Source organism: Crocodylus siamensis, chromosome 2 (genome assembly GCF_052110815.1).
Source record: "Crocodylus siamensis isolate JL-2025a chromosome 2, ASM5211081v1, whole genome shotgun sequence".
NCBI classification, from domain to species: domain Eukaryota; kingdom Metazoa; phylum Chordata; order Crocodylia; family Crocodylidae; genus Crocodylus; species Crocodylus siamensis.
Genome location: NC_143396.1, coordinates 196836440 through 196848140, shown reverse-complemented (window position 1 = coordinate 196848140; position 11701 = coordinate 196836440). Strand labels below are relative to the sequence as shown.

Below are 11701 nucleotides of genomic sequence, written 5' to 3'. Positions count from 1 at the left end.
ATAAAAATGTGTAAGAAGTTGTCTTCTGAGCTCTAGTATTTTGTTGTTTTTTATAAAGGAAATGATAAGCATATAAAAATTTTTGGAATGTGGTAACTAATCTGGAAAATATAGTCTATGCACATACGGAAAAACATTTTGTGTGTAATAAGCATCAAGGCAAATGAGGAGGTTAAATAAAGGCAAACAAGAACAAGGCAAATAGTTTTCTGTTTATCTTTAAAGGAGATAAATGCAGGAAACAGCAGGTTAGGGGCTGCAAGAGGAAGGTGATCAAGTAGGAGGTGCCACATGGCAGCCAGACAACTCCCGCAGCTCCCTTCAGTTAAGTCTATGGGGGTGGAAGGGAATGGACACAGGCGTGGGCTACTGGTGCCTCCTGAGTTTGGGGGGGGGCACTTGCACTCTCAGTGGCCAGTCAGGAACCAGGGGGAGTCCCCCTGCGGCCAATCACACTAACTAGGTGGGGACGATTCCCCACCTCAGCTGGTCACACGTGCTGCCCCGGAAGCAGCATTCTCTCTAAGCTGGCTCAAAGAGGAATGCTGCCTGGACGTGCCACTTGGAAGGGCCAGGAATGCATCCGGAAGTGCCAATGGCACTTCTCATGGTGCCCCCACTCTCTGGCCAGTGCTGTCAGGGGGAGTACTAGTGCTCCTGCCTGCTCCCCATGCCCGCTGCCTAAATGGGGAATGCTGCTATGAGGGGGTGCACCAGTGCTTTCAGGGGCTGCATGACCCCCTACATGTTGCCACTGGACACAGTATGTACATTGGAAGGGTCGAGGGGATACAGGCGGGGGGGGGGGCACATGCCCCCCGAGATTTCTGCCCCCACAGCAAAGCATGGGGCCGCAGCAGGGCTGGACCAACTCCAGGCAGGAGGCACCTCCATGGCCCAGTGGGGGGAACTGGTGAGGGAGGAAGTGCTGCACCGCCATGGCAAGCCATCCTCTGCCCACCCTGCACAACTCTGTGCTGCTGCTGCTTTCACTGCTGCATCTCACCATGGTGGCATGGTACTCTCTTCAGTGCCTGGTCTCCACACTGGGCCACAGAGACTGTGGGTCTGGAGTGAGGGGCAATAGTATGGGCATGGGCATGGCACTGGCATATCAGGGCTACTCTGCACCACAAAGTAATGGGGAGGACAGCTGCAGCTAGATCTCTGCCCTGGTGAGCAAAGGGGGCAGAGGGAGATCTGATTTTCCATGATAAAAAACCCAAAATCAAATGCCCAAATTTGTAGGTTTTTAGAATTTATTATAACAATTGAGATACTGGTAGGCTTTTAAATTGCTTTAAAATTGTAAATATACCAATAAAATATTGTGTTCAACTGATAATCTATATATATAGTGGTGTGATACCTATATATATAGTGGTGTTTTATCCTTTATGAGTCCCTCAAATTCATTGCTAAGAGGTGTGACTGGAGGATAGATTATGTAAGGCATAAACACAAACTATGATGTTTTTTATCTCAAGTCCACTGGCTTCACCTGAAATCATTTCTTCACAGGGTAATGATCTTAGATTCTGGTTTATGCTGAGTAACACAAGGCCATAGTTAATACAGTTTTAACTCATCCTGAATTAATAAAGGAACAGATCCCCTGACCTTGCATGTACCACTAAACCTTAGAAAAAATACTGAAAAACTTATTTTTGGTGAGACTGATTTTGACAGGATAAGTATTTGACAGGCTTGGTATGACTGTTGTGTGCCTAAAGGCCAGTCTCAACTTTGGTCTGCACTTCTGTCTTGGGCAGTCTGCCCAACTAACTCTCCTACCACATCATGATGTTATTAATAGATGGTTTTCTAGGTGAGAGGCTGTCCTCTCAACGCCCTGTCTACTCAGGGCATATTACATGGCTCCAACTGTTCCCTACCATGTCCCATGCCTCACAGGAGTTACTTAGTTGTTCTCAGCTCAGGGTTCCTCTCCTCGGACCAGACTGGTGTCTGTCCCTCTCTTCCCCCCTCTCTGATACTTGTCTCTCTGTCTCGTTCTCTCTAGCACCTGGCTCTCTGCACCTCTCTCTCTCCCCTTCACTCTGGACTTTTGGTGTCTCATCACTCTGTCCCTCTGGTGTTAGGTCTGCTTGCCCTGTCACTGCACCCCTTTGGTGCTGGACTTCCTATGTCCCATAGCTATGCCTCTCTGGAGTTGGGCTTTCTGGCCCTGTCACCTTGGGCAACTGGTGCCTCCTGATTCTGGGGGGGCACCAACAGCCGATTGCTGTCTGTGTGGGCGGTCCCCTAGTGGCTGATCGCCGACCCCGGAAGTGCTGGTGGCAAAATGGGAAGTGCCATCAGTGCTTCTCTGGGGGGCAACAGCTGGTACTCTCCACACCCTGGCTGACAAGGCCCAATCTTGGCGGATGAGGGCATGTAACCCCTCTATGCATCGCCTATGCCTGTCACTGTGCTACTCTAGCTCTGGGCTTTCTGCAGGCTGTTGCTACGCCCCTCTGGTGCTAGGCTGTCTGGCCCCATTGCTGTGCCGCCCTGGCTTGGGCTTTCTGGGTTGTCACTACACCCTTCTGGCATTATGCCTAGCTCTCTCCATGCCTCTCTCTAGCACCTGGCTCTGCACCTCTCTCGGGTGCTTGGCTCTGTGCCTCTATCTATGGTGCCTGGCTCTCCACATCCATTGCTGGACTTTGCCCGGATCATGCGCCCCTTTCTCTGAGCACTGATGAGGCCTCCAAACCTCCCCTTATAGCCTCATCCCAGTCCTCCGGTACAACAATAACACTAATACAAGCCTGTAGGCTATAACATAAACACTAATGATAAACATAACACTGTCCTTTTAAGAGTGCAAGCTTTCAACCTTCAGCTGTCATGCTCCCTTTCCCAGGGTACCTGAGAAGCTCTGGGAGTCTTACTGTCTTTATGTAGTCAAACAGGCAGCATCAGGTCTCAGGTAACTTCCCAAAGCAACAGCTCTTTCCCCTGGCAGTTGGCAGAGGGACCCTGCTCAGTTATCTCCAGCTCAGTAACCTACAGCTGTGGAGCTCTGCATAAAGCATCCAGGTCAGGCTGCTTCAGCCTTAAAGAAGCGGGCACACCTTAGGTCCCTGCTACAGTAGGAAAGGAACTATCAAGGAGTCATACTAATATGCTGTTTATTTACGAGCAAAAGTACAGTAGGTCTTGTATCCCTAAACTTGGTCAAATGCAGTATTGGTCCCAGGATAGAGTGAAAATAAGATTAGTTTTGAGGTACTAATAACTCTTTTTTCCATGTAAAGTCCTCCATTTGTTTCCAAAGTTCTTATCTACAGTGGTGGCAGAAGTACCAAGGCTGACAGAACTTGATAACATCAGCAGATATTTGGCTGAGGAGTTTTCTGTTTCAGCTCAAGACATAGGTGCTGTGTGACAGCCCCCCCCCACCTGACTCAACTGCCCACAGCAGCACAGATGTCTGGAGCGCACATGGGCAAGCTGGCATTATGCTAGCCGGAAGTGCGCTCCTGATTGCGCAAAAGTGCACTGGAAGCAGAGGCGGGAGAAACGGCAGCCAGAGAACCAGAAATGGGTACGGCCATTCTCTTCCCCACCTGAGCGCCCAGGGAAGAGTCATATGATCTCTTCATTGTGGGAGAAACCAATGAAGCGTGGGCTGTGATTCAGCATCTCTCCAGGTGGAGACTTGCAGGGCAGCTGGAGGTACAGTGCCCACTGACAGCATCTGAGATATGCTGCTGACAGGCTCCTCAGCAGGCGGCACTGAGCCAGGCCCTATCTGCGGTGCAGAGACCCCTGCCTGAGGACCCTAGTTCAGCAGAGCTGGCAACGGTTAGCCAGGGGCTGCCCACAAGTGGTAACCAAGGAAGACCTCCCCAAAGAGGTGCATGAACTGCATAGGCCTCATGGGGGCATGAAAGTGGCCACCCCAAGGTAAAGCCAGACCTGGCCCAGTGCCAGTCTGGGAAGGGTTCTCCTGGAGAGGGTACCTTCCCCAGGGGCCCAATAAGGAGAAGAGAAGGGGTGTCAGGCCCAAAGTAACTGGCACCCTGAGAAGGGGGAGAAGCTTGCAGCAGTGAGGTACCAGTGCCCTGTCTGGCTGCCAAGCCATTTTTGAGTTCACTTTGTTGGTTTAGTTTTCATTCTTTTATGTTCCTACGTTGGTGTGAATAGGGGATAAACCCCTAAGGATTCAAGTCCCAGTGTAACATTGTGGGGTGCATGAGTATCACGTGCCTCCTGAGGCTGGGGAGACACAGTGACCGCTTGTAGGCAGCGGTGGTGTCAGCAGCATGGCGGTGGTGAGCGGGGAGATCCCGCAGGCAGCCGCAGCAGTGTTGGCAGTGGGGGGTGGGGGTGGCAAGCACCCACCCGCCATCAGCAACCACCCACAGATGCTGCCAATGGTGTCGGCAGTGGGGGGCGGCGAGTGGTGACCACCCACAGGTGCTGCTGGCAGCAGCCAATCTCTTGGGGTGCACCGCAAATCTCGGGATGCACATGCACCTGTGTGCACCCCCAACCCATTGCCAATGGTGGGTTGGCCCATGTGGAAAACACCTATGACATCCCAATGAATGGCAATAACACCCAAGCAGAAAGGGGCAGGGAGTAGGAAAGGAGGAGCCCCACAGAAGACACACTGCTATGGTTACACCCGGCCCACAGAGAACCACTGGATCTCCTCCAGGCAAGTACAAGGTCATCTTTGGAACAGCAAGCCATGGCGGGCAAGAGGATCAGGTGTGACATGGCCCAGAAGTGCAAGGCACACCTGTGGCACTGGGCAAGAGGGCTGGGCACGAGCCTGTCACATGCTAACCTTTTTTTTTGTTGGTGAGTGCTTACAGGCATAAAAAACAAACAACCCCCCCAGCACTTTGCTTTTATCTTGGTGCATTCCCATGCCAAGCTCCATGCATACCCAGGAGAGCCAGCACATTACTTCTACCCAGTTCTGCAGCATCTGTAAAGATTGGGTACTTTAATGGGGGTTTTTTGGGCACTTTTATTTTATAGCAGATTGAATCATCTTAAGCTAAAAGTGCCAAAAAGCTCCGCTGAAGCACCTGATGTCTACAGACTCTACAGAGCCCGGTTGAAGTCAAGTGCAGTTTCTTCTGGTAAAGTGGTTTTAAAAATATATACATCTGTAAGTGGCTCTGTGGGTGATGAACACACAATATATTTTTTTTTGCTAGGTGCTTGAGCCCTGGAGCACCCGTGGAGTTGATGCCCATGGCTCAAGATCCTATGCTGTCTCTACTCGCCCCAGGATTAGTCCAGAAAAGGAAGTCAACAGTGGAAGTGACAGTCTATGAAATAGTTTTGATTATAAGATATCTGAGGACTCAACAGAATCTTTCCTGAAAGGCTGGTAGGGAAAGAAGTAAGAGTAAACAAATGCCACTGTAACAAGCAACGGTGTTTTAGATTCACATTGTACCACAATGTTTTGTAACCAGGCATTTGTTCAAGATTTAAATTTTGTTTAAAAGTAGCCACTTACTATAAAATTTTGAGACTTGACAAAGTTAAATTATTGTTTCATACTGCCATCTAGTGGACCTACATCACAGTAACAAAAAGCAATTTTGTTTCGTACCAGAAATCATACACTGCCAGTTTCTAAATATGTTTAGATTGCCTGCTGTTTGTTCCCTATGGCAAGGAACAGTTCTTCTACAGAGCAGTTCTTCAAATATTTCAAAACTATCATCTCTCCCTTTAATTTCTTTTTTCCCCAGACTAAACATACCTAATTCACTCAATCTTTTCCCATATGGTTGAATTAAAGCAGTAAGACCAGCAAACAAAGCAACAGTTACAGATCCATTTTCTACCTATTTTCATCATGGATGGCTTTATTCTTACTGTAAAGGTACGGGCACACATTAAGTTTGCATCAGTGAGCGTGTCTACGCAAGACTTACTGCGGAGTCGACTAATTAGCTCTGCAGTAAATGTCTCAGCATCTACACATGTGCCCCTATTAGAGTACAGAAAACTAATAAGCTCTGCAGCAGGGTAGAACTTGCAAATGCAAGTCCTAGTCTGCTGCGGAATTTTTTTGTGTGCAACAGCACATGTGTAGACACTCACCAGGCTGGCTGGGGCACACGGGTGCTGCAGTTCAGGGGCTAGTTTGCTGCTGGCTAGCCCTGCACTGAAGCACCCTTGGGCCCCAGCCAGCCCCTCCGCAGAACACTGAGCCCAGTCGGAGCAGCCCCACGCTGGCAGGCTGACCCCAAGAGAACCCTGCCAGCCAGGGCTGCTCTGACTGGGCTCCACATGTTGAGCATGAATGAATACCAGAGCTAATTGCTCTGGAGTTAAGTGTTCCCAACTACACATTCAAATGGCATGCCTGGAAGCAAAAACCTCTGGAACAATAAGCTTTGGAATTTATTCATGTGCACTAATTGCATGTATAGACATGCCCAGTGTAATCATCTTTATACTGGTGTAAAAGTAGAGTGGACATGTAACATGCTTGTGTAAGTCACTCTACTCCCGTGTAAAGTTACAGCTTGAAAAAGCTTTAATACCTACATACTTATGGAAGTTATACCCCAGTAGCTCTGTACCTGCAGCTATAGTTCATTTAAATCAACTTTCCTACAGGGCAAACTATTACCTGCCTCCTCCCTCCAGTTGCCATCCCCACATCCCTCCCCACGTATACAAGCAGTTTAAAAGCTTTAGCATAATATGGTCATCTGCCCATTATAGATCTCAGCATATTATACCTTGGTGTACACAATCAGCATTTTTTGCCAAAGGTATAAATGTGTGGTGGGTCTGCACCCTACGAAGAATATATTCTGAGTATAGAACATTGCAATACAATACTGAAGGTACTAACACAATCCAATCCTTCTATGAAAGAAGTGACAGATATTCAGTACCATTTTATCCATATAGAAGTTACTAGGCTTTAGGGTGGTAACTATTGGCAAACTGGGTGCAGTTTTCCCCCAGTGGGTGCCTCCATCCATTTATAGCTTGTATTCCTTATGGAATGTGGGAGTTGGAGAAGCTATGGGTTCATGGCAGTGATATTTTTAGGGAAAGAGTGCTTCATAATGCTGTACATTGTGAAGGGATATTCTTAACCTCAGTAGGCACATCTATACATGTGCTTTACTGTGGAGTTGACTAATTAGCTATGCAGTCACTGTCACTGTCTACACATAACACTAGTATTAGGGCGCAATGAGTTAATGAACTCTGCTGCAAGATTCTACTGGTGGGGATATTACAATCTTATGGTGGAATCATTTACTGCACAGAAATGCATGTGTGGATGGTAGACTGCAGCAGTTTGATCCAGGGTGGAGCAGCTCTGGGCTGGCAACATGCTGGGGAGCAGGGATAGGGATCCACAGTTTCAGCACTCTTGTGCCAGCCCCTCCGCTGCCTGACACTGCCACCCAGAGCCTGGGGCTGACCCCTCACAGGCCTGCTCTACCCTGGTTCGAACTACTGTGGTCCTGGGCACACATGCAGATCCTGTGCCTGGGAGCAACTGAGTTTGTGCTGGAGTTTATCATGTCACTTTAATGGCACATGAAGTACACCCAATGTGTGTGTCGTGCAAGTACAGGGTGTTTTAGAAATAGGTGCTTTCTTAAACATAAGATCCTACCATTTACCCTGCTGAATCAGGCACGGGAGTTGTGTCCTGCTTCCAGCGGTACTAGAATTCTGATAACTTCCTGATTATATCCATGTCCCTTTTTCTTCAGTAATGCACCTTATCAACTGTGAAAACCTGTATGAATGTGATAAAAAAAAAAATCACACTCAACCTGAAATCTTGGAAAGGCAACATTTTGCTCTGCTCCTTTCCTGCTACTTGTATTAGCAATTAAATACAATTCATATGAATATATCTATTAATCTATTAATATTAATCACCTGTCTAGTAGTATACACAATAGTTTAAAATACATGCATTTCAGTTTGGTAGCAGATTGGTAGCATTATTAAATAAAATAATAAAAGCCAAAATACTATGCTAAATATCTGACTTGGCACTATAATAAAACAGCAGATAGTCAATAAAATAAGATATAATGGGGGAGACTCCATTAATGCTGTGAAGTGATGTAACGAAACATTGGTAATAATTCTCATGATGTAGATGTCTGTTTTTTCAGATTCTGCCTTGTCTTTATGCCTTGCATCTTTTCCTCCTTTATTGCTTTCAGAAGCGTATCTAAAAAGAAATAAGACCTAACATTAATTTGCCATTCATATTGAAACATGTAAATGTGAAAGATTTTGGAAAAGGAGATCAAATTTTGTCTGAAACTTAACTAAACCATGACTAATCTCAACAAATTTCTTGTTTCAGGATCATCCAATGAACTAACACCTCTAAAGACCATTGAAAACAGGTGGGAAAAGATGTTGGCAACCTTTTGGGAAAATTATAGCAACAAAAAATGCATCAATTTGAATGTAAAATAATTGTATTAAAGGTTAAGATTACTTTTAATGCTTAGAAGTCTACTACCACATTGATTTAAACTTTTAATTTTCCCCCCCTGTGACTCAAAGCTACACTGCTGCCAGTATGATTTGGCTTGGAGAAAAGGGATGGCTCTTCAAAGGTTCACTTTGCTTTTGAAGCTGCCCACATGGGTTACCAGTCAGATGACTTGCTTATTCCCATCACCTGGCCACGGATTCACCAGGCACTGAAATGAAAATGCCAAACTCATTTTGTGTATATGGCTGGCCCCAAGCAGTCCAGGTTGCCACAGACCCATGCTGGTTTCAACAGTGCCCTGCAGCGGATAAATTCTAGTACTGCAGTCCTCAGCCTTATCATAACCGCTCCTGGTTGTTGAACCCAAGGCCCCTAAGGGTGCCTCGGCTCCTACAAGAAAAGGAAAGCTCTTGGTTTTCACTCCTTTTATACACTATAGGGGGAGGGAAACTTCTGTTGTCGGGAGCTCGGAAAGACCCCAACGGGCAGAATACTTTCCCCTGGGTGGATTCCTCTGTGAATCACAGGGGTTAGGTACCTCGGCTTGCCCCCCTCACACTGCCCCGGGGAGCTGTCATGACCCGCGGGCCGAGGTGGTGACGGGGACTGAGGCGGTGTCGGAGAGGGGCTGGTGAAGGTCTTCCACCGTTGCCGTGGCAACGCGCGCAGGGGCGGGAAACCCCACCGCGGCATTGCACCCGCCTCAGCGGGCACCCAATGGGCGGGCAGTGTCGCTCGGGGCAGCCAATGAGCTGCGAGCCAGGGCGCGAGGAGGGTCAGCGGCTTCGCGCCACGGGAGACCCGAGGCACCCTAGACTGGGGTGGGTGGGGGAAGGCAGACGGCGCACGCACACGGGGGCGAGGGCGGGGTGGTAGCGTCGCCGGTGAGCGCCAGCAGCTCCAGCTCCTTGAGGCGGATGCCCAGCTCGCACGTGTCGCCGTCGAGCTGCGGGCCCGGCCCCCCCTCCCGCTCCCGGGCCGCGGGGCAGAAGAAGCGCAGCGGCTCGTAGGGCAGCGGCGCTAGCCCGGCCGGCCACTGCGGCCCTGCGCCCCCGCTGCGCGCGGCTGCCGGCGGGGGCGCTCCTCCCAGGCCAGGCGGGGCCCGCGGGGACCCGCGAGCGGCGGCCCCGCGCAGGGGCACAAAGAGCTTGCGCCACAGGCCGCAGTCGGCCGCGGGGGCGCTGGGCGCGGCGCGGTCGTACAGGGACGGGAAGTAGAGCGGACGCGGCTGGCTCATGGCGGCCCGGCCGCCAACTGCCGCTACCACGGCGACCGCAGAACGCAGGAGAGAATTGGCCCCGCCTTCCCTGGTGGTTGGAGCCTATGCGCATGCGCGGACCAGGCTGGGGGGAGGCTGGCGCCATGTTGGCTGTCGAAGCGCAGTGACCCAGAGTGGGGGAGTAGCCCTACCGCGGGTCTGAGCTTGGCTGGGGGCTGTTGACCCATGTTGGGCTGTTGGTAAGTGCCCCCTTGTGTTGGCAAGAAACAGACCTGGGATTCCTTTGGGGGATAGAGTCTTGCTGCCTCCACTAAGGGCCCAAGCCTGGGGGTGGGGGAGCACTGAAGCCAAGATCATGAATGCTGCATGCCCCTGGAAGCTGGGAGGGTACAGCCAGCTCCCTCAGGTAGCGGGAGCATGGCAGTGGTGAGCTCCTGCAGGTGACCACAGGAGCGTTGGCACGGGGTGGCGAGCTGCAGACACGCCTGCAGCGGTGGCCAGTGGTGATTGGGGATCCCCCACAAATGGCAGCAAGGGGGAGGGGAGTGGCGACTACCCGCAGGCAGCATTGGCGGCACTATGCAGATCGTGCATCTCCTATGCATGGCCAGTGGCCAAGATAAACATCTTCATCAGCGACTTGGACGAGGGGGTAAAAAGCACCCTGTTCAAATTCGCAAATGACACTGAGATGTGGGGGGAAGTGGGCACGCTAGAAGGGAGGAATAGGCTGCAATCAGACCTAGACGGGTTACAGGGGTGGACGGATGAGAACAGGATTGGTTTCAACACTGACAAGTGCAAGGTGCTGCACCTGGGGAGGAAGAACCAGCAGCATACCTACAGACTGGGGAACCCCCTTCTCATCAGTGCAGAGGCAGAAAAGGATCTTGGAATCATTATTGATGCCAAGATGAACATGGGCCGACAGTGTGGGGTTGTGGTCAGGAAGGCCAACCATACCTTGTCATGCATCCACAGATGCATCTCGAGCAGGTCCAAGGAGGAGATATTCCTCCTCTATTGGACACTGGTTAGGCCGCAGTTGGAGTACTGTGTCCAGTTCTGGGCACCGCACTTCAGGACGAATGTGGACAACGTGGAGAGGGTCCAGAGGAGGGCCACTTGCATGATCAGGTGTCAGCAGGGCAGGCCCTATGAGGAGAGGCTAAGGGACCTGGACCTGTTCAGCCCTCTACAAGAGAAGGCTGAGGGGGAAACTAGTGGCTGTTTACAAACTAGTCGGGAGGGACCAGCAGGCATTGGGAGAGTCCCTGTTCCCCCAAGCACTATGGGGATTGACTAGAAATAACAGTCACAAGCTGGCAGAGGGTAGGTTTAGGCTAGATATCAGGAGGTGCTACTTCACTGTCAGGGCGGCTAGGATCTGGAACCAACTTCCAAGCAAAGTGGTGCTATCTCCTGCCCTGGGGGTCTTCAAGAGGAGGATAGACGAACAGCTTGCTGGGGTCGTTTGACCCCAGTACTTTTTCCTGCCGTGACGGGGTCAAACTTGATGATCTGCTCCCTTCCGACCCTACCAACCAGGAAACTGTAAGATACTCCCTTGGCCTTCCTGGGTGTGTTGGCAATGCCAGGCAAGCACTTGCTGGAGAGGGGCTGATGGGCATGCTTTGGGGGCTTTAGAACAGCAATTCTCAAGCAAGGTGTCACAGCACCCAGGTGTGTCTGGAGATCCTTTTATGGGTGCCACTGAATACCCAGCAAGATTAGCCCTGTGAAGTGCACAAGATGCATGAGATAAACCCAGAGACCGACTAGGCATTGGCAGTGTTCAAACCACTCTGCCCTGTTGTGGGTTTTTTTGAGTTTTTTGCTACAGAGGAGTTGCTCTGTTCATTTGGCTGTGGTGAAAATGCAAGTGAAAACTGCGCTTTCTAAGGGGGCCTTGAGTCTGAACAGATTGAGAATTGCTGAGTGAGATGGTTAAAAGGTATTTCTATGTTTTTGTTTTTTTAAGTAGTCGAGGAAACCCTAGTTAC

General features: G+C 50.2%; 1 protein-coding gene across 1 annotated transcript; it reads right to left on the bottom strand.

Annotated features, from left to right (window-relative positions):
• Window positions 1–8077: 8077 nt before the first annotated feature.
• On the bottom strand, window positions 8078–9716 carry C2H11orf91 (chromosome 2 C11orf91 homolog). Its single transcript, XM_090034942.1, has 2 exons — window positions 9332–9716; window positions 8078–8203 (listed from the first exon to the last, which is right to left on the bottom strand). Exons 1-2 carry the CDS (start codon window positions 9714–9716, stop codon window positions 8118–8120), a joined length of 471 nt encoding a protein of 156 aa, XP_089891068.1. The 3' UTR covers window positions 8078–8117.
• Between the last annotated feature and the right edge of the window lie 1985 nt (window positions 9717–11701).

Excerpts from the sequence above, each read along its gene's own strand:
- C2H11orf91 (XM_090034942.1), bottom strand. The coding sequence starts at position 9,716 with ATGAGCCAGCCGCGTCCGCTCTACTTCCCGTCCCTGTACGACCGCGCC. Across the intron at positions 8,204-9,331 it reads CACCCCGCCCTCGCCCCCGT|ATACGCTTCTGAAAGCAATA; the intron begins GTGCGTGCGCCG and ends ATTTCTTTTTAG.